Source organism: Psammomys obesus, unplaced genomic scaffold, assembly GCF_907164565.1.
Source record: "Psammomys obesus unplaced genomic scaffold, mPsaObe1.curated_primary_1811, whole genome shotgun sequence".
In the NCBI taxonomy this organism is placed as follows: domain Eukaryota; kingdom Metazoa; phylum Chordata; class Mammalia; order Rodentia; family Muridae; genus Psammomys; species Psammomys obesus.
The window spans coordinates 10,057,795-10,081,242 of NW_026586816.1; the positions used below are offsets into that span (position 1 = coordinate 10,057,795).

General features: G+C 38.8%; 1 protein-coding gene across 1 annotated transcript in view; it reads right to left on the bottom strand.

Moving 5' to 3' along the window:
• Nucleotides 1-23,448, bottom strand: part of Sptlc3 (serine palmitoyltransferase long chain base subunit 3) — a 100,503-nt gene that overhangs the window by 50,687 nt on the left and 26,368 nt on the right. Inside the window, exons 2-6 of the mRNA XM_055602687.1 lie at nucleotides 22,477-22,662; nucleotides 17,076-17,230; nucleotides 16,319-16,467; nucleotides 3,667-3,791; nucleotides 1,738-1,831 (exon numbers count right to left, since the gene is read on the bottom strand). Of these exons, the coding sequence (XP_055458662.1) occupies nucleotides 1,738-1,831; nucleotides 3,667-3,791; nucleotides 16,319-16,467; nucleotides 17,076-17,230; nucleotides 22,477-22,662 (709 nt within the window). The remainder of the gene's footprint in view (nucleotides 1-1,737; nucleotides 1,832-3,666; nucleotides 3,792-16,318; nucleotides 16,468-17,075; nucleotides 17,231-22,476; nucleotides 22,663-23,448) is intronic.

Sequence of the window (23,448 nt, forward strand, 5' to 3'; positions counted from 1 at the left end):
TCTTTCTTTCTTTCTTTCTTTCTTTCTTTCTTTCTTTCTTTCTTTCTTTCTTTCTTTCTTTCTTTCTTTCTTTCTTTCCTTCCTCTTTTTTGACCACAACTACTATCAAACAGCAACCAACCCTCCCAAACAACCAACAATGATGAACCGCATCTCTTGGGGCCCTAGCATTTATATACCCTCTGAAAAGTTCCCAGAATTTCAAATTTCACACACTCTCAGAAGCTGTCTACAGCTAGCAATACCATGCCTCTGCTAGAGCATAAGGCAAATCATAGTCAGTGCTGTGGACAATCTGAAGCAGCCCCACATCCCACACCTGGGATTAAAATGAAAACATATTCTTATAATATTTCTGTGTTTTTTTTAAAGAAACAAAAATTCTTAAATTCTCACCACAACTACTCATACGCATTTTCTTTCCTCTTTCATGAGATGATTGTTCTATGGCTTGAGCTTGCTCTGAGGTATGCATAAAAAGAACCAATGTAATCCTTCCTGCTTGTTATCAGTCTTCCTTTTTATTTACTCTTTGTGAACTTTTACAAGGAAGGGGTAACGAAGGAACAGAAACAAAGAAAGTTGAGAGGAATGGAAAGAAAGAGAGAAAGGTGCTTAAAAGCTTAAAAAGGTGTGTGTGTGTGTGTGTGTGTGTGTGTGTGTGTGTGTGTGCACTTGAATGGGCATGCACACAAATGAAGGAGAGCTTCTGATGCCAATGTGACAGGAACAGCACTTTAAAGATCGTATATGTCAATGCCTTCCTTAGCTTTACAGATGAGATCATTGAAGGCAAGAAAGATGAAAGGGTTTACAGACAGTGGCGCAAACCAGAGGACATAGGTGTCACTAATCATGACCTGCTTCTTTTAAGGTGTTTTGCTAAGACTCCTGGTAGTGTCTGAGCTGATCTGTAAAGGAATAGTCTTCTGCATCACCCACACCACACTCCACCAGTTGGCACAGAGCCTGGAAGGACACTTCTGTAAATTCTGTTTTATGTCTATGAATGTTTTGCCTGCACGTATGTAAGTCTATAATATGTATATATGTATGTATGTACATATGTATGTATGTATGTATGCATGTATGTGCAGGACATGTGTGCCCGTGCCCACAGCAGTGAGAAGAGAGTATAGATCCCCTGTTACTGGAGTTAGATTGTTGTAAGCTACCATGTGGGGGCTGGGTTTTGAACCTGGGTTCTCCACAAGAAAAACAAAAGCTCTAAACTGTTGGGCCATCTCTCTTGGCCCTGAAAGGACATTTTAAGGCAGTCTAAGAATATTTGGAGGATAGAGATACGAGCGCTTTTTAGTGCAGGGATAAGGAAAACAGGTATTAGACCAATAACAAGAGCTAACTTTTTGTTTAAGTGTAGCTCAAAATTTAAAGTCTTTGAACTTTTCCAAGACAAGGTTACAAGAAGGGAGAATTACAGCACCTCTGAAAATTAAATGGTACCTAAGATATCAAGCCCGTCTTTAGAGGCCACATCACAAGACCACTAACAGTGACATTAGTGTGTTTTGGTAACGCTTAGCAATCTGGACGTTTAATATACTTCAGCCATTTGTTCCAGTCACCAGAGGTTAACAAGCAAGCAGTGAATATAAACATAATTGTCTTTCATTAGGCTAACTGGCCAGTTTGGCCAGCAAGGGCAAAGTCTCGCGAATAATCCCCCATTGTTGGGGACCAAGGCAGTGTGTTTTGAGTAAATTCACAGATACTCACTGTTGTGTTTGAAGGGTCTTATGGTTGCACCAGTGAGTCTAGCCCCCAGGACGAGAGATGAGTGGTTAAACTCATCACTTAGAATGAGGCATCCCTGTGCAGAACACAAACACAGACCACAAGATAAGGAAAGGAAAGGCAACATGCAGGAGCTAGGAGACACCAAAACCTATGCTAAATCAGAGATCTAGTTAGTTTGAAAAGATTAAATTTCAGCTGGTATTTATATGGACAAAATCTAATCTTTCAGCTAGCTCACGGTGACAGCAGCAGTTTGTAAGACATTGCCTGTTTACTGAAACATTTGCAAAGAGTTTTCAACAGAAAGATAACATTTAAATACCAGCTAGAGTCTACAGGATTGAGCTTGGGCTAGAAGAATGATGTTTGGCAGAGGCCTTTACACTTGTTTGGTACTTGATGTTGTGCTAGATTGTTTGGATTGCTCTGATCAGTTCCCCTGGAATCCCAGGGCTTTTATAGCAAGGCATTTCAAAGTCTTCCCTTGTATTCTCATTCTTCCTGTGGTAACATCTCATAAAGACAGAAGCATCTGTGTTTTAAGTTAAAAACTTTGAATTTGGGAAAGTGTGTACAGAATTCAGTGTGAGGTGAGTGGAAAATACTGCTCTGCATACATTATACCTGTAGAATTTTTTTCTTTTAAAATTCATACATTAGAGAGCTGTTCAGGCATACCCTAAAATTTACAGAAATAATGACTCTTGTTTTCTGTGGTAACCTGGAATTGAGTTTTGCCTTATATTTTTTTGGTAATTTCACATACAATAGATTTAGCTAGAAAAATTGTCATATCTCCACAGTGAAACATATATATATATATATATATATATATATATATATATATATATATATATGTATATATATATTTTGTAATTTTTCTTTTGAAGCATGTAAGAATTATTGTAAACCTCATGGTAACTTATCTCTGTGTTCTTTAGCTGTGTAATCATTATAAATAAGGCAGTTTTTGCTAACAAGAAATTTTATATTTTATATTAAGTGTTATATCTGTTGTCGATCAGCAGTGAATATTCATCAAAATTAATATTTTTCCAAGTATTCTGATATTTTAATGGTGTTATTTTCATTTTTTCAACGAACTTTCAAAGAATCCAATTTAAGATCATATGTTACAGTTAGTTATCATTACATTTTTCAAAAACATAAATCTGATGATCACACTTGCTTACTTAAAGTGTGGCAGCTCACACCCATCTTTTCCTTGGCACACCCTGAACCCCTCTGGCATGGTTGGCAATATGAGCTTCTTTGTAATTTGGCATGGGCCTTCATTGTGGGTCTCTTCTTGGATCATGAGCCTGTGTGCTGGTTCCTTCATGCTTTGTACATGCAGTGCCTTTTTCATCGTTCCAAGAAGCAGTGTGACCACGCTCAATGTTCTGTTCTCATGACCCTAGCACAGGCATTGCAAGCTATGTGAGGAAGAGCTAGCAGCTCCTACATTTCTCATGTATGTATGTCCTTGTCCTGTTCTACCCATCCAATTGCATTTAGTATATTTTTTCTTTCTTTGGACTTCTGCCATGATGTGTAGAATCTCAATAATTAGTTAACTAAATGAACAGGTGGATGAAAAAAGAAAAAAAAATTGGGCTAAAGCAGTGCTTAGTAAGTACTTGCTATGTGACAAATGTAGATGAACTTCATTAAAACGGGCTTTTCTAAGCTACTATTAATGATGGCATTTGATCCACATTTAGTCTAGCAATTCAACAACTGGTAGCATCACAATGAAGAGATTGGCTAGACTATGTTGATCTATTTATTGAAAGATTTTGATGTTGAGAAAATAGCCCTTTTGGCAACACTTCTGATAAAGGACTTGTCTGAAGGAGTAATTCTTAGGAATAATATAGCAGCAGACACATGGCAACACGTTCTTACCTTTCCAACAAATATGGGGATATTCATTGAGTTGGTTGCGAATCCCATCCCAAAGACCATCACTGCTTCTACATTCATGAACTTTGCCATGAGGTCCTCCAGCTCCTTGTGTATATCCAAGGTACCTGGGCAGAAGTGATGTAAGCAGTGACTCATGCTTTTAAGCAAGCTCAAGTTTAAAAACTCAGATTCCACCACACACACATTAGCACATACCTATAGCCTGCTTCCAATCTAGAAACAAATCAGAGTCCATTGCTATAAAATGGATGTATTAATTTTGGAAACACAGTTGAATGTAGCTTAAGGAGAGACAAAAAATATCGCCCTACTCGGTGGTGTGGACACATTTTGGGAAGGAAGATGGACTCTTGAGTGTAGGTTGTGTTGGGACATATATGTCAGGGCAGTGATTATTTGTTTTAGTTTTCAACATGACAATTGTTCTAGGATTTTCCTACTGCTGTGTATTTGTATGTTGTTGGATACACATGGGTATTTGCTTTTTAAAAATCCATTGAGCTATATACTTAACCTCCGTATGATCTAAAATGCCATAGAACTTATACAACACACCACAAACATTCCTGTATCCCACAAGTAATTGTTACAACCCTCTTTGAGATTTCATTTACCTGAATGCACACAGATACCACAACTAATATATCTACCAAGGGCAATAGTTGAGTTTATAAAATCTTTGGAATGTATTAGATACTCTGACAAATTTGCCATCTAAATGATTTCTTTTAATCTTTGGCCTCCATTAGTTCAGGTAATAATACTTTACAGAGAAGAAAAACCAAAGTTTAAAGATGTTTCCGATATAACCCAACAGAGATAATTTAACCTAACTCTAAATGTTTGTTTTACTTCTTATGTCCTTTCTTCCTCTTCTTCTTCATCTTCCTCATCCTCTTCTTCCTCATTTTCCTACCACCTTTTCCCCCTTTTCTCTTTCTTTTCTTTGACATTGTCTTGTTATGTAGCCCTGGATGCCCTCAAATTAGTGAGCGTCCTCTTTCAACTCCCTGAGTGTGAGGATTACAGGCTCACCTCACCATGCTCAGGCCAGAACCTTTTATATTTTTCTTTGCTTATCTCTTCTTAAATATTGTAATCTTTTTACTTCTTGATGGTAGCAAAGACTAATGCCTTCTAAATTTTGTTTGTAATCATTTCACTTTCTAGATCTACAGTAGCCAGTGTCATAGCTACGAGTTATGTAGTTAGTGAAGTTGAAGAACTGAGTTCCTAATTATACATGAATTTTATTAACTTGCTTTCAATTTTAAAATTAAAGTACTTCAATATATTTCCTGCTCAACACATAGTTAATATTTTAATAGGATTTCATTTGACTGCAGACATGTAAAATGTAGTGTGCACATTGAGATGTAATATGAATATAAAAAACAGCACCAAGAGACTTTGTTTTGGTTCTATGTTTAAACAGTAAATTAAAAGTGACAGATCCTGCTTTATTTTTTACTTGACATTTTCCCTAGAAGATAGATTTGATTAGGTTTGCATGGTAAATGGCTTTATCCACTGAGCCCTCTCCAGTGTGACAACATAGACTTTTAACTACCCTGGCAAGCCTTGAGTGGGAATGATTGCACTGTGTGTTTCTTCTGACGCTCCAGGGATAAAGAAATTCAAGTTTGAGAACAGAAAGACGTGCAAGTGGTGAGCTGTAACTTGCATCTACCGGACGTAGGAGCTGTTGCTGAGACTTGAAGAAGAGCAGTATCGTTGCCATGTGTAGGGCCATATACATACGCTTTTCTAGTGTAACAATTGATATGTATTACTACTCAGCTGAAATATCAAGATTCTATTCTCATTGGTAAATCAGCTTCTTTATTATGCTAAAATGGTTAAAGATAAATTTTTAGAAAGTATTAATTGGTCAGTTCAAAGATTTATTTTTAAAATATTTTTGCATTCAATATTAAGGAGGAGTTTTGAACAGCGACCTTTTCCTTTCTGAGAAATCACAGTATAATACACAAGCTGTTGCTGGCCTTCTCAAACCTGAATTCATTTATGCAAGAGTTGTGGGAAACAATACACAATACAGTCATTCTTACTGAAGTTTCAGTGGCGCGGTTAAAGGTTAAATACACTGAAGACATGGCTTGGATGAAAAGAGAACTTTCATGCAAACATAATTTTCTGAGTTCATATCCCAGAACTCAGTGAAAGGAGAGAACCAACCCCCATGGTTACTCCCTGACTTCTACACACACCTCTTACATTCACACAAAACAATAACAAAATGTAAAAAAGGTTGAAATTTTGACATAAAATTTTGTATCATCAAATGTGTTATACAACAGAAAGTGAATGAATGTTGAAGATGAACATGTGAGCTCATGATTGTTTGCTGGACCGGTTTTTGTTTAGAAGACATTGCCTTCCAAAGGGGATAGTCACAGGAGTAGGCGACTCAAAGGTAGGAGATTGGGTTCTGGCCCCAGACCTGCCATTAGCAGCTGAGCAAGCTCTGGCTACTGTCTCTGAAGGCTGGTAAAGAGACTGGAAAGTTCAGGTAAGCGCTCCTGTCTTTCTTCCTGATAGAACACTCTTCTGTCATAGTGGAAGCTCTCGTTCACTTTCTCATAGCAGACAGGCCCAGGTGATCCCTGACTTTCCAGGTACTTACAACATCAGAATGTTTGTGCGAGTAAAAATTGTGACACTGTAGTAGATGTTTTGTCATGATAAAAACAATGCCTTGCCTAGTGCTGACATTCATTATGTACCTAAAGAATTATATGGAGTCTTTTTGTAGAGAATTAAGACATATATGAACTCAGAGTAGAAAATGAAATTAGGAATATGAAAGATCCAGGCAGAAGGCAGTCCTAATGAGACTTGATAGGCTGGGGTCAGACAGTAGGGGAGGAGGCTCTTTCTTTCTGAGGAAAGGGGAGAGGACTAAGGGAAAGAGGGAGGGAGGATGGGACCAGGAAGAGACTGTAGAGGGGGCTACAATTGCAGTGTAAAGTGAACAAAGTATAAAAAAAATAAAATTTAAATTAAAAAATCCAGACAAAGCCAAAGCAACAAAATAACTTGGTAGCGAAATACCACTATTTGCAGAAAAGGTTTTAAGATAGAAAGTGGCCAAATTAGTTAACTCAGTAACTTTTCTCATAACTCTTTCCTGCCCAGAGAATCAAATGAGTAAATATGTCACAACCAAATCACCCAGATATATGTGAACAGATACTTAAGGTAAACTCCACCTTTATCTTTCTAAACCTCACATTCAACATGTTCAGCCACAACAGCTGAATCACCGAAAGTCCTTGGGATGGCGTGGGATATGCTGTTAGGCAAATAGACAGCCAAGCAGCTAGCAGATGTGCATCTGCCAAAGACTCTCTTGGGAGCTTTTCCGATACAAGAACTTCTTTACAGATTAATAAAAAGATGACTTTTTAATTAATTAAGTGCTGCTTTCTTAGTACACTACATTGCATACTAAGGACAATTCAAGAGAGCAAATAGCCATTAGAAAGTTGATAAGCTTCCTGTCTACAGACATCAGGCTGTGCCTCAATCTAGGAAAGATGTTTAGTTGCAGTTAGTCCAAATATTTGGGTAGCTTTAGAAGTAACATCAATAGCTTATCTTTGGTATAGAAATGATGCCTTTTATAAATCCTAATAAAGCATAACTATAGTCCTAGTTGAAGGAACAGACAAATGTTCAATAGTTTTTATTTGGCTAGTGTCAGTTGCTCTATAAATTGCTATGATATGTATATATTATTTCCTGCTATTTCTTTGAGGTTTTCCTCATCCAGCAGGCTACTAAAATCTGCTAATCTGCTATGTGAATAAAAGAATAAATATGAACTGGATCTCTCCTCTTGCCAGCTCACTAAGTGATACTTTCAGAAGCCAAACACTGAGTTGATTGCCATAAGTCAAGTGAATAAAAAGTAGATTCAGGATAAATTACCAGCTTTCTGGGCATGGACTACATGATTCTGTTAGATTTTTAGTGATACTGACTGGCTTACCCTCAGTCAAAATGTACACATCTCTGGCCTTCATACTGACAACTAACACTGAATGGTAACAAATGAGTCAGTGTGTAAGTGAGAAATCCACTTCACAGTCACCAATTATTTCTCTGTGTCCTATATGAAGCTATTTCCCTAACTGTGAGTAGTCACATTGGCTTATAATAGGCTGCTTGTGTTTCCAGACTTGGCCTTAGCACAGGCTGCCAGTTGACATGAAAATCAGCCAGTCCTCCCCGTCCATCCATTCCAATGGTGCTGAGCTATCCATCCACATCTGTGCCGCTCTGCTTGCATGAGGCTTCCTGCATTCTAGGCAGCATCAGTCCTTGTGCCTAGAGGACCATAGCCTCAGGAACCAGACAGAAGTCTTTGGGTGCCTGATGCTCTTACTTGCAGTTAATGGGATTATATTGCCTCTTGATAGAATTTACTTTTTGTTAAGCATTCAGAAGACATGAAACCAGATGCCTTGTCTGGCTGCTGTGTTCAAAGACCAACAGCAGAATGTGCTTGTGTCTGCCTACCTACTTAGAACTTAATTTTAAGCAAAACACTCACCACCTCTTGCTAAATTAAACATTAGTAGGAAATTAGAATCAGAAGCAAGCCAGGTGTCTAAGGGAGACATGGTTGTGCAGTTGTGATGTATTTTTATGGTAAATGATACTGATGATAAGAACCATTAACTGACAAAATGATTTATTCTTCAATTCATATTCTCATTCTTTTTTGTGTTTATTATTATCATTTATTACAATTTATTCAATTTGTATCCTGGCTGTGGTCCTCTCCTTCATCTCCTCCCAATCTCTCCCTCTATCCCTCCCTCTTCTTCCTCTATGCCCCTCCCCTAGTCCACTGATAGGGAAGGTCCTCCTCCCCTTCTATCTGACCCTAGCCTATAAGGTCTCATCAGGACTGGTTGTATCATCTTCCTCTGTGGCCAGGCAAGGCTGCACTCTCCAGGGGGAAGTAATCAGAGAGCCTGACACTGAGTTCATGCCAGAGACAGCTCCTGCTCCCCTTACTAGGGACCCCAATTGGAGACTGAGTCTATGTGCAACAAGAACATTTGCTCAACCATGTTCATATCAGCTCTATTTCTAATAGATAGAAGCTGGAAAAAATCTAGATGTTCCTCAGTGGAAGAATGCATACAAAAATTGTGGTGCATTTTCACAGTGGAATACTAGTCAGGTATTAAAAACAAGAAAATCATGAAATTTGCAGGCAAATGATGGGAACTAGAAAAGATCATCCTGAGTGAGGTATCCTAGAAGCAGAAAGACACACATGGTACATACTCACTCATTAGTGGATATTAGACATATAATATAGGATAAACATACTAAAATCTATACTCCTAAAGAAGCTAAACAACAAGGAAGACCCTATGGAAGATGTTCAATACTCATTCAGAAGGGCAAATGGGATAGACATCAGAAGTGGGAGAAGACAGGGAACAGGACAGGAGCCTTCTAAAAGGGTCTTCTGAAAGACTCTCCTGATCAAAGTATCGAAGCAGAGGCTGAGATTCACAGCCAAACTTTGGGCAGAGTGCAGGGAGTCTTATGGAAGAAGGGTGAGATAGAAAGACCTGGAGGGGACAGGAGCTCCAAAATGATACCAACAGAGCAACAAACAAACAAACAAACAAACAAACAAAACTGAGCCCTGGGGGCCCTGAAGAGAATGATACCCCAACTAAAGACAATGTACGGAGAGGACCTAAAATCCCATCTTAGATGTAGCTCATATTCTCATTCTTTTATTTCTGTTTTTTTCTTCTTTACTTTTTATTTTTTTGAGAACTTCATGCATGAGTACTGTATTGGCATAATTTTCTCTCCTTTCTTTCTCCCATTAAACTCTTTCAAGTTTCCCTCTTACTTCTCAAGTTCATGGCTTCTTATTCTTTAATTACTATTGTTGTACATATGCACAAATTTATATATAAAATTTGCTGTGTTCATTAAATGTTGGCTATAACTGTATGTACTTTGAGGCTGGATAACATGGGGATGACTGATCTCCCTTATTAGAAACAATTACTTGTCCTCAGATCTTCATCTTGGGATGGAGCCTTGAGAGAGTTTTCCTCATCCATGTTGGCATGCCAGTTGTTGTTTTATCTTTTCAGCTTTCATTTAGGCAACCATATTGTTGCAGTTTCATGGGTTCAGTTGCCTGGCGTATATAGAAACACTATCTTGTAGCATATTACTTTTTGTGATTTTACGTATAATCGTGGTGTTTTGCTCTACATTTAGACAGCAAAATATCAAGCAAGTTAACATGCCCTTTGACTCACATCATAACTCTCTTTCTCTTTCTGTGTGAAGGCCTCTAGAATACATTTCTAAAGCAACAAATTCTGATTACGGGTTATGGATATAGCTCAGTTGGTAAAATACTTGTGTTGCATATTAAGGACTGTGGGTTCAGTCTTTAGTGCTGGTAAAAATGAGAACAAAACTGTAGCACACAGGGTCTTGTGCTTGGTGAGACCACTGATGTCTTTCTCTCCCAGTAGTGTGCCGGATGAAAGCTGGGACACAGACAGTAAACCTAGTGGAGGTGAGCTGGGCCAGGATCCCAAACCCCATTGTTTCCCATCTGGAGGAGTCTGTGAGGTGCCAGAGAATTTTTCAGCTTGGAGATCTTTCCATCTCCTCCCTATCTGCCTGGCCCACTTGGGACACAGACAGCAAACCTAGAGAAGGGACCAGCAGGCCTGCTGACACCAAAGACAACCAGAGGGCTAGAGGCCAGCATAAGAACACAAGCAACAAAACTTAGGGCTTTATGGCACTACTAGAAACCAGTGATCCTACCAAGCAAGCCCTGGACATACCACACCCAAAGGGCAAGAAAAGGATTTTAAATCTAAGGTTATGAAAATGATAGAGGCCTTAAAGGAGGAAAATAAAATTTTCAAAGAAATACAGGAAAATACAATCAAACAGGTAAAAGAATTGAATAAATCCTATAAAAAGTACAGGAAAGTACAGTCAAACAAAAGAAATGAATAAAACTGTTCAAGATCTAAAAAAACAGAACTGGTAGCAATAAAGAAAATACAACCTGAGGCTATTTTGGAGATGGGAAACCTAGGGAAGAGAACAGAATCTCAAGTGTAGAAGATACTATTGAAGAAATTGATACATGAGTCAAAGAAAATGGTAAATCTAAAAAGCTCCTGACATAAAACATCCAAAAAATCTGGGACATTATGAAAAGACCAAACCTAAGAATATTAGCAAAAGAAGAAGAAAAAGACTCCCAGAGCCAAGGTTCAGAAAATATTTTTAACAAAATCATAGAAGAAAACATCCCCAGCCTAAGAAAGAGATATCTATAAACATTTAAGAAACTTACAGAACACCAAATAGAGTGGACTAGAAAAGAAAATCATCCTGCCACATAATAATCAAAACACTAAATGTACAGAACAAAGAGAGAATATTAAAAGCTGCAAAGGAAAAAGGCCAAGTCACATATAAAGGCAAATCTATTAGAATTATACCTGATTTCTCCTTAGAAACTCCAAAAGTCAGAGGGCCTGCATAGATATCTTATAGACAGACATTAAGACATCACAGATGTTAGCACAGACTGCTATGCCCAGCAAAACTTTTAATCACCATAGAGGGAGAAAACAAGATATCTCATGACAAAAACAAATTTAAACAGTAGCTATCAACAAATCCAGCCCCACAGAAGATACTAGAAGAAAAACTCCAACCTGAGGAGGCCTGAATAACTCCACATCAGCAAAACCAAAAAAAGGGCAACACACACACACACACACACACACACACACACACACACACACACACACTTTACCACGACCACCATCAAAATAATAGGAAGTAACAACCATTGGTCATTAATATTTCTCAACATCAAAGATCTCAATTCCCCAAATAAAAAGACACCAGTTTAACAGAATGGATATGAAAATTGACCCATCATTCTGTTGCATACAAGAAATACACTTAAGCAATAAAGATATACATTACCTCAGACTAAAGGCTGAAAAAGGTTTTCCAAGCAAATGTACCCAAGAAGCAAGCTGAAGTAGCTATTCTAATATCCATTAGAATAGACTTTCAACCAAAATTAAGCTCAAAAGAAATGAGCAAGGACACTTCATACTCATTAAAGGAAAAATCCATGAAGATGATGTCTCAATTCTGAATACCTATGCCCCAAATACAAGGTTAGCCACATTCAGAAAAGAAACATTATTAAAGCTTAAATCACACATTGAACCATACACATTAACAGTGGGAGACTTCAACACCCTGCCTCTCCAATGGACAGGTTATTCAGACAGTGAAACTAACAGATGTCATGAATCAAATGGACCTAACAAATTTCTACAGAACATTGCACCCAAACACAAAAGAATATACTTTCTTCTCAGCACCTCACGGAACCTTCTCCAAAACTGACCATATGCTCAGTCACAAAGGAAGTCTCAACAGATACAGGATGATTGAAATAACACTTTGTATCTTGTCAGATCACTATGGATTAAAGCTGGAACTCAACAACAACAGAAACAACAGAAGGCTTACAAACTCATGGGAACTGAACAACTCCCTACTCAGTGACCACTAGGATCAGGGATGATATACACAGAGAATTTAAGGATTTTTTAGTATTCAATGAAAATGAAGGCACAACATACCCAAACTTATGGGACACAATGAAAGCAGTGCTAAGAGGAAAGTTCATAGCACTAAGCGTCTTCATAAAGAAATGGGAGAGATCTTATACTAGTAACTTAACAGCTTACCTGAAAACTTTAGAACAGAAAGAACCAAACGCGGCAAAGAGGAAATAGATGACAGGAAATAATCAAACTCAGGGCTGAAATCAATAAATTGGAAACAAAAAGAACAATAACAATAATAAAAACAATGAAAAGAATCAATGAAACTAAGAGCTGCTTCTTTGAGAAAATAAACAAGACAGACAAATCCTTAGCCAAACTAACTAAAAGGCAGAGGGAGAATATCCAAATTAATAAAGTCAAAAATGAAAAGGGAGACATAAAAACAGACAATGAAGAAATCCAAAAAAATCATTGTCTTACTTCAAAAGCATGTATTCCACAAAAGCAGAAAATCTAAAGGAAATAGAATAGAAGCAGTCATCAAAAAGTCTCCCATCCAAAAAAAAAAAAAAAAAAATCCCAGGGCCACATGGTTTTAGTAGACATTCAAATAAGAGCTAATACCACTTAAACTATTTCACAAAATAAAAACAGAAGGAACATTGCCAAACTCATTCTATGAAGCTACAGTCACTGAGATAGCTAAACCAAAGACTCAACTAAGAGAATTTCAGACTGATTTCACTCATGAATGTTGATACAAAAATATTTTATACCTGCAAACAAAATCCAAGAACACATCAATTACATCATCTACCATGAACAAGTAGGCTTCATCTGAGGGATGCAGAAATTGTTCAACAACAACAACAAAAAATCATCAATGTACTCTACCATATAAACAAACTCAAAGAGAAAAATCACATGATAATCTCAATTGATACAGAAAAATCCTCTGACAAAATCCAACACCTCTTCATGATGAAAGTCTTGGAGAGATCAGGCATACAAGGCACATACTTAAGCATACTAAAGGCAATATACAGCAAACTGATGACCAATGTTAAATTAATTGTCAAGAAACTCAAAGCAATTCCACTAAAATCAGGGCTAAGACAAGGCTGCCCACTCTGTCCATATTTCTTTAGTCTAGTACTTGAAGTTCTAGCTAGAGCAGCAAGACAACTAAAATAGATCAAAGGCATACAAATCAGGAAGGAAAAAATCAAAGTATTGCTATTTGCAAATGATATCATAGTATATACATAAGTGATCCCAAAAATTCCACCAGAGAACTCCTACAGCTGATAAACACCTTCAGTAACATGGTTGGATACAGGCTTAATTAAAAAAAAATTAGTAGTCCTCCTGTATACAAATGACAAAAGGACTGAGAAAAGAATTCCAGAAACTATATCCTTCATAATAGCCACAGATAATATAAAGTAGCTGTAGCTTGGTGGAAGTCTAACCAAGCAAGTGTAGGACCTGTATGACAAGAACTTCAGGTCTCTGAAGAAAGAAATTGAAGAAGATATTAGAAGTTGGAAAGATATATGCAATGAAGATGTTTAAAAAGGCCATATAAAAGCCTACTATTTTATAAGCATCATATGTATTTATATAAAAAATTTTTAGTTGGAATTATCTTACTTAGAGAATTATGTTCATCATAGAAGCCACAGAATGCCAAATAAAATTCCCAAATGCCAGATATGTAATTCTGGTTGCTGGTCACAGGTATCCCAGGGACCCAAAAACAGTACAAGCTATTGCCATTGCTCTTGGTTGCCAATCAGAATTTGATGGTAAGGTCCTGTTGCTAATGATAACACACATACTCATCAAAGAAAATAGAGAAATTCAGTTGGTAATGACTAGACAGCTGCCTCTCTCCTGGTTACCTCTCAAAATACTGGAAGGTACTCTGAAGGCTGCTGGGGGAAAGATCATTGACCATCATACCCAACTACAAACCCTGTGAACAGAAATATTGACTGGGATGGTAAGATACGCCCTTGGGTTTAGTAGTGAATGCTTTCTGCTTGGACTTAAGACCTTCTTTATAGGAGGAAATATATTCCTCACAATGAAACATGGCTATAACCATGGCTGAAGAGGTTACAGGCCCTGGCATGAATCTACTATTATTTTGCTAAATAAATACAGGATCAAACTGTATTCTACATTCATACCTTTCTACCAACAGATTAGTGACGCTCTCCGATCTTGTCAGAAACCATTACTGGATGGAGATCAATGTAGACACTTACAAGCAGCTGAAAGTTCAGAGAATAAGTGGCATACTCAACCACAAATGGTATATCTATGTCACATCCCTCCTGGAGGCTCAGGGACCATCGTAGAAGAGGGTCTGAAATGTTGTAAATGCCAGAGGTCATGGAGGACAAGGACAAAGCAGTATCTTCTGCTTGAGTGGACTGCTCTATTCTTAAACCTCACAGCAGCTGTGGTTGCCCACATGAGACCCTCACAAGATCAAGCCAGGGAGCATTCTAGCATGCAGTGGAGAGGGGTTCATGAGTTCTAGTCCCTAACTGAGGAGCTGTGAACAGCTAATGGCTTCTGGGGAAAGAAAAGTCAGTTCTCTTTAAGGTACTCTGACTACATTCCTATGGATGGCTCAACACCAAAGGGTATGTGGACTGCACAAATTCTGACAATGGTTATTAAATAAAGGTAAAAGAGGCCAGGAAGTTGGAGTTTAAGGGGGGAGGCATATATCTGGAAGGAGCTAAGGAGAAAAATTGAGGTGTATATAATGAAAATTTTATAAAATTCTCAAAGAATTAATAAAATAGTTAAAATGTAGTAATGATTTGAATTTATTATTAAAAAGGCTTTTATTTAATTTGAGTGATTTGTTGCACGTATCTGACTAATTATGCTCTAAAATGTTTATTGGCATAATGTGATAACCCCAAGGGTACACCTCCAGCCAGGTAGATTGCTTTTCAAGCCCATCCAACAAAGGATCATCTGAGAGCTTGTCATTTGTTACTCATTAATTGTTCAAGTCCCACTGATGAAATTCTCCTGTGATCTAAAGCAGGCCTGAACCAAGCTGGTGGCCTCTTCATTTGCTACCTGGAGAGACAGCAGACCTCACCCAAACTGTAAGGTAGGCTATAAGTCCTGCAGAGGATATCACCTACACACTATGGTCCTGAGTTTTCTCCTCCAGACGGTGGAAATAGTGCCACACAGGCTTCCCAGAGCACAGGAGCTCTTAAAGAGTAAATGAGATGCTGCATCAAAAACCAACATGAGGAAGAGTTGGAAAACATTTTGCAAGAGCAAGTATGCACTATGTTTTTCTGTGAAGTGCAATTTCTTTCCCATCAATTCTACCCCTTTTATGATGAAAAGTTGTTTTATTTTCTGGAAGAGAAGAAAATAATCTGCTCCATTTTGCACATTCAGAAATTCATCTACCATCCATCCATCCATCCATCCATCCATCCATCCATCCATCCATCCATCCATCCTTCCATCCACCACAGCTGTCCACAAGGCAGATCCCTCTGCTCAGGGTATCCACATTTGAGCAGCAGAGACGTGCATATACTCATACAACAGCGAGATTGTTTAATCAGTGATGAATGCCATTAAAACAAAGAGGGAAAGAAAGTAAAGGTTGTCCTGAAGGAGGCATGATAATTGGTATTTTAGAAGTCTGGGTCATGAAAGATCCATTTTAACTGTTCAGAATAATTAAGCACATACTTAAAAAAACTATGGCAAAACAGGATGGCTGACATTAAAAAAATGTGGTTATGACTCTTTTCTTCTTTTTTTTTTCTTTTTTCTCCCCCTTCTTTTCTCTTCCTGATCCACCTCTTCCTGCCCCTTCTTCTCCAATTTTATCACATTTATTTGAGGTACGACACAATCCTAATTTGATATGTATTACTGTGAATCTGAGACTCAAAAGGACAAAATTCCAAATTAATCAGTGTGCTTACCCATTTCATTTCTGGTGCTGGCCACACCCACGCCATACTTTTCTAGAGTATCCTTAACGAACCTCATGGACTCATCATATTTGACTGCAAACCCCAGGTAGTTGTAGGAGGCTATGTTGAGGACATCTTTGATAACTCTTCCTGTATGCCTGCAGGGAGATGCGGAAGTGAATGCGCATGTCTGTCTCCTTCAGTACTCTACTGCCTCAAAGGCTTCGGTCTGGGCCAAGCCTCACACTGTCCTTTCCACTTTTGTTCTTGGTTTAAAGGGTTCTTTTTCATTAGAGGGATGCAACCTGATAGTGAAGCCCAACATTAGTAAAAGGCTTTTGTCCCCAGGGTGTTACTAGGCACTGATTTTTCCTGGATGATTGACTTCATGACACTCAAGTTCTGGGTGAAAGTGCTATAAAACCTATGAAGGAAAAAAAAAAGCCACAGTTGCCACTGATTCCAACACTGAGAAAGCAGGGTGGAATGGTTTGACTAAGAATTTGATAAAGGCTTTTCAGGCGGCTCTGTGTGTTGTACGTCTACTGAGTACAGAGGTCCAGCTTAATTATAACGGTAAAATGTGAAGACACCAGGTTGACAGCGTAATTGCCTTTCTTCTACCATGGAATGAGAAATTGCAGAGGGCTGGGTAGCAGAAGATCAGCCTCATCTACACCTTTTTTCCGATCTGTAACCTGTGTCCATGCTAGAATTTCCCTGAAAGAGCCTTTACCCATCAAGCCCTTCCAGCTGGCTGCTTCACCTGAATGTCCAGTTATAGTCATCAGACACTTTCTCCATTACATCAATGTAGACCTCTGGGGAGCTGCAGGTGGTATGATTCCAGCTGTCTCTGATTCTCATGTAAAGGTTCCTCTTATAAAAGTTCTCAAAGTCCTGATACAATGGCACAAAATCCTGTTTTGATAGAAGTAGAGGTAGAAGGTTAGTTTTGGTCTTTACTGTTTTTTTTTTTTTTTCTCTTCAAGATCTTATTTGCTATTGAAGTTTCAGAGAAGCGGAAGAGCCTGGTTAATCAACAAAGAGGTCTTTTCTGAACAAGGACAGATGGGTGGTGAAACCTCATGGAGCTCACAAAACAGAGTAATTTCAGGACTAAACTTGACAATTTAATGAGATTCGGCCAAAAGAAAAGGCAGAATGAAATGGCGGGCAAAGTATCTCTGTGGTAGACTTCATATAGGAGGTCCTAGGTTCAATCCCCAGCCAGTCAAGTCAAAAAGGATAACAAAGGTGCTAGCTCAATTCAAGAGGAAGTGGCAGAGACAAGGAGGTCTTTTTTTTTTTTTTTCTATACATAAGGAGTTAATTCAGCTATAGGATTGGAATGTATTGATGCTCAAGCAATTCGGTAGGAAAAAATCGTTGAGTTATTAGTATTGATTTTTTGAATCTAAATTTACTCCTGCATTGTGGTTTCAGGAATGGGTGGGTGATGCAAACTGTGGTAGGAGCCCTCACTAATCATGAGAAACTTGGTAGTGATTTAAGGAAATGATTGGAAAACTGCTGTTGGCAGGTGGCTCGCTGTGTCGTGCTGAGGGCCACGAACTGAGCTGACAAGTTTATGGAGAGACTAGGTCTCTCTTGTTGCAGTGGTAACAGCTTCTGTTCCTGTACAAAAGGTCACTGTGAATGTGAAGATCAGCAGTGATTTGAGGTTCACAGGAGAGAGTCTATGATTTTTATCATTTGACTTGTAATAGTTGACGTTAGGCAGAAAAATGTTATTGGAGTTCAAGAATCCAATACAGTTTCAAGCTGTCTTGTTAACATTTGGTGTGTGCTGTGTGTACAAAAATATCTAGGCTTTTGGCTTTCTTTTCCACCAGGATCTTAATTTAGCTGCGGCTGGTCTTGTGCTAGTAGTCTTTGTGCTTCTACCTCCTGAATGCTGGGATTGCAAATGTCTACCGTTATCTGGGGCTCTCCATAGCTTTCACTAAATATGAGAGAACAGAATGTCCATGGGTCCTCCTTGCAATAGAAATATTTTAACTTATAGAGAAGATGAAACAAATGAAAGAAATGTGGATGTGATTTAGGTGAGACAGAGAGCATTTCTCAGGGAACAGGGGCAAAGATTTCTAAGTTGGGCTTGGTCAGAGTGTCCTAGAGACATCAGAATATACACTACTGCCATTACTCTTGAATACCTACCAGAACCTGTGGTAATTAAAGATGCGTTGCTGAGGACAACATATACATTGGCCACAGAACATGGAGAAATCAAGTGAGCACTGACCATGAACTCTCTTGAGGAACAACAAGGGCTGTCTATTCCTCATAGTACTAGAAGGTCAGATGGCTGCTGCTGGGGGGGTAATCTACAGTCTTACCTAACTCTGAACCATGAGAAGTGCAGTAAAGCTACTCATGGAAAGCAGGATGTTTCCATGTGTTTAATGGCAGAATGAATATTATCGGGGTAAGACTTCTTTCTGGCTGGTTTTAAGGCCCCACCCATATTGGGTACTGCAGACATGAGCAGGAACCCATGATGGGGACCTCACAGGCTCAAGCAATGGACCTGTTACTACTGTTTTGCTAAATGGAGGTAGTATCAAACTGATCTCTAAATTTGTATCTCTGTAACCATTGAAGCAGATCTCAGACCTCAGCAGAAAAGTTTCAGTCGGAGCAGAGAGAAAGGTGACTGTAGAGTGCTCAGCCGTAAGTGCGACATCTATATTATACCCTACCCCCAAGGCTCAGGGACCATCATGGAAGAGAATGAAAAAGGTTATAAGAATCAGGTGTGGGAAGGACTGGAGCAATAAGGTATCCTCTAAGACAGGACAGGACCAGTACACTGATGAACTCACAGCAGCCATGGTTGCCTGTCTAAGACCTGCACATTATCAAGCTTGTCAGAGTCCCAGTGAGGAGTGAGAGGGGTTAATAAGTCCACTCCAAACTCAGTGACTATAGACAACCGGTGGCTCTGGGAGGGGTGAGTCAGTTTTCGTTACGCATGTGGCTCCTGGTAGACAGACCAAGTACCTGTGGACGCGCTGAATAGCAGAGAATCAGCTTTCTCATTGTCAGCGTCTTTGCTCTTCCTCATAGTGTGGAGCTGCTTCTCTGAGAAAGGCTCATGGGAAGGCCATTGTGGAACATCTCTTTGTGCTACTGATTTGCCTACTCAGTCCTTGAGTTGGTTGACTCTAGAGGAAAATTCAGAAAATATGCCACTTTCGATGGGAAGTGGCTATGCCCTAGCCACACCCCTTTCTGTTATTTCCCACTGCGGTGCTTAATGACAGTGAGAGGGTGTCTCAGTAGGAAATTATGATTTCAGGTAAGAAAGAATGCTCATAAACACATGCGGAAGGGACTTGTTGCATGTGAATTTCCCACTCTACGGGTTATGTTTGACAACTTCAGATCACTCCATTTTTCTAATAGCTGTGATATAGGTTTTGTTATTAAAATCTATGAGTTTATTTGATGATCTATGATCTCATAACATTTCAGACTGTTTCCTGCCCATGAAGGTTGAGTATTCCAAAGATAGAACTATTATGCTAGGACTTATTGTTGTCTATCTGTAGATTTGATTTGTCACTCGACTTACTTATTTTTGTATTTCTGAAACAAAGAGCTCACTGTAAGAAAGACAATAAGGACCCAGTGATTTGGGGATATGGTGCAAGAAAGAGAGAATTCCACCTAAAACCATAGATATAAAATAGTATTGAATCTTCTGCAGTATGGCAATTTTTTTATTTTCTTTAAACTTATACAATAAGTTAAAAATGATAATTCCTAAGTGTCAAAGATACAGCCTCAGTAGGAAAAAAATTCCTTAACAGGCAACCAATGGGATTCTTTTAAAACCCAAGTTAGGCTGCATGCCATCTTTGTCCAAGTCACTAACTAAAAAACAGACTTGTGCAGAACAGACCTGTGCAAGCTCAAGACAGGCCAAATTCCAGCATAGAGAGAAGTGGATATGAAATCCCACTGACAGCTGGGAAACTCTTGGTAATTGTAGCTCTGGGAGAAGAAGTCAGTTTTCTTTTAGAGTAAGCTTCTGGTTAAGTTGACCACACACCAGTTCAAGACCACACATCCAAGAAGAATATTTGTACATCACAGATAACACTTAAAGGGTTAAATAAAAAAAAGGGGTGGGTGGGTGGGAGTGGGGGACACAAAGTTGGATATGTAGAGAAGAGGATTGAAATGGAAAGAGTTGGATGGTATGAATATGATCAAAATGTGTATGACTTTTTCAAAGAACTAGTTAATACACATACATGATAGATCTCTATCTTTCCATTTATTTTCTAGCTCAGAGCCGAAATAAGGCAATATAGACATTTTTCAAAATAGCTAGGTAAATGTTTCTAAACAGAGTGACTTAATCATCACTATGTGTGTCAGTCAGTATTAAAGGCAAATCCAGTGTGTGAAGGCCAGGGATGCTGTTTGAATTCCCTCAATGCACAGGTCTCTTCAAACAGAGCAGCCATCCAGTGAGACACACCAGTAGTGCAGCTGTTGAGAAATCCTGACCTGGATGAAATAAAAATGTCACATTTCACTCAGATACATGTTCTTATTTTGGAATAGAGCACGCATGATACTGAATCTAGAAGAGCAGAGAAAAGTACCTCTTGGTGTTCTTGCTTTCCTTGGTGTCTTTCACATTGGTTCACTCATCATTACGATGATCTTTTATCATATATTTTATAGAAATATTGTCTTTGTTTTTAATTGCTGAGTAGTATTCCACTGTGTAAATGCACCACAATTTCTGTATCCATTCCTCCATTGATGGACATCTGAGTTGTTTCCAGATTCGGGCTATTATGAATAAAGCTGCTATGAACATGGTTGAGCAAATGTCCTTCTTATGTATTTGAGCATATTTTGGATATATGCCTAGGAATGGTATAGCTGGATCTTGAGGTAACACTATTCCTAATTGTCTGAGAAAGTGCTAGATTGATTTCCAAAGTGGTTGTACAAGTTTACATCTCCACCAGCAATGGAGGAGGGTTCCCCTTTCTCCACATCCTCTCTAGTATGTATGAAGTTTGCAGGCAAATGGTGGGAACTAGAAAAGATCATCCTGAGTGAGGTATCCCAGAAGCAGAAAGCCACACATGGTATATACGCACTTATAAGTGGATATTAGACATACAATATAGGATAAACATACTAAAATCTACACAACTAACGAAGCCAAGCAAGAAGGAAGAACCTGAGTAAGATGATCAATCCTCACTCAGAAAGGCAAACAGGATGGACATTGGAAGAGGGAGAAAAGAGGAAACAGGACAGGACCACAGAGGGCCTCTGAAAGACTCTACCTAGCAGGGTATCAAAGCAGATGCTGAGACTCATAGCCAAACTTTGGGCAGAGTACAGGGGATATTATGAAAGAAAGGGGAGAGAGAAAGACTTGGAGGGGACAGGAGCTCCACAACGAAAGCAACAGAATCAAGAAATCTGGACCCAGGGGTCATTTCTGAGACTGATACTTCAACCAAGGACCATGCATGGAGATAACCTAGAACCCCTGCACAGATGTAGTCCATGACAGGTCAATCTCCAAGTGGGTTCCCTAGTAATAGGAACAGGGACTGTCTCTGGCAGGAACTCAGTGGCTGGCAGTTTGATCACCAACCCCTAAGGGGAGAACAGCCTTACCAGGCCACAGAGGAAGACAATGCAGTCAGTCCTGATGATACCTGATAGGCTAGGGTCAGATGGAAGGGGAGGGGGACCTCCCCTATCAGTGGACTAGGGGAGAGACAAGGGAGGAGATGAAGAAGAAAGGATGGGATTGGGAGGGGACAAGGTAGGGACTTCAGCTGGGATACAAAGGGAATAATCTGTGATTAATAAAAAAATAAATTAATTAAAAAAGAAAAAAGAAATACTGTCTAAATAAATTATGATAATGAGCAAGAAAGCTTAAATTCTGTATCTGGCAATTAATAGTATTCCAATAAATGCTTGTGAAAAAACAAGGCCACAATTACATCAGAGACAGGACTTAGTGAGGAGAGATTAATGGAATTTAAGATGAGTAGTTCCTAAATATATCCTTCTTTCTAGGTTCTGTGCCTTATTCATTATTTTTGAGAAGGGTAGACATTGACCAGATCGAGAAAGGCAAACGTACGTACTTTTTGTTCTTCTCTCTCTACAGCGGCGTTGCATTTTTCTATTCCCCAGTGCCTCAAAAGGTCCCTGATGTACCCGAACAGGGTTCCAATCACAATACCCACGTGAGTGAGAACGAGGATGTGAGCTGGAGGTCGCGGGTAGGACTCAAAGATAGGCTTATCCCAATAAGGTGGCTTCTTATTTTGCTGCAAACACAAAGAAAATACAAGTTTAGCAATTTCTCATTAAAAATATATTATGATACCTATATTTTTAAACGTTTAACTTTTACGTTTGACTTTTAAAACTTGAAGAGCACATTTGAAAGTATTAAAGCTTCTTGAAATATATTGAAATTTGATCATTGAGAAGTAAAACATATAAATTTACCTTATAACCTCTAGTGAAATAATTGATACAAAAATTCCAACACACAGGCTATTTGGTGAAAAGTTAGTGAGGAACGGATGCTCTTAAGTTCCAAAATGGAGCTCCATGAATCCCTTAATTCTGAACTTGGGCTCATTCCCTTACCATCATCTATGTACATGGCAGGAGCGACCAGTTCTCTGCACTGCTGCTTCAGGTTGGAAGAGAAAAATGCTTTGTACTTGGGATGATCAAACTAAGTTTAACTGTGTCTGTGAAGCCAACAAGCAAGCATCTTCCTCTTTCAGGAATTAATGTCTCAGTGGAGAGACTTTCAGCATCAAATTGTTCCATTCTGGTTCCATTGACTTGCTCACACTAGCTTCATCAATACCGGATTAATGAATAAGATAGCTCAGATAGTTTCATTATTGTATTATTTCACTGGAAATATACAAATGCTTTCTTAACAGATGTAATATTCCTTTGTTAAACTGAAGTCAGTCAAACGTCTTAGGAAGGACTTTTCTTTTTTCTTTTAAGATGAGAAGGGAGGGGCATACCTCCTCTGTGCTTAGCATGCACAGGCCCTGGGACTGACCCTCAGTGGGCATGTATACACA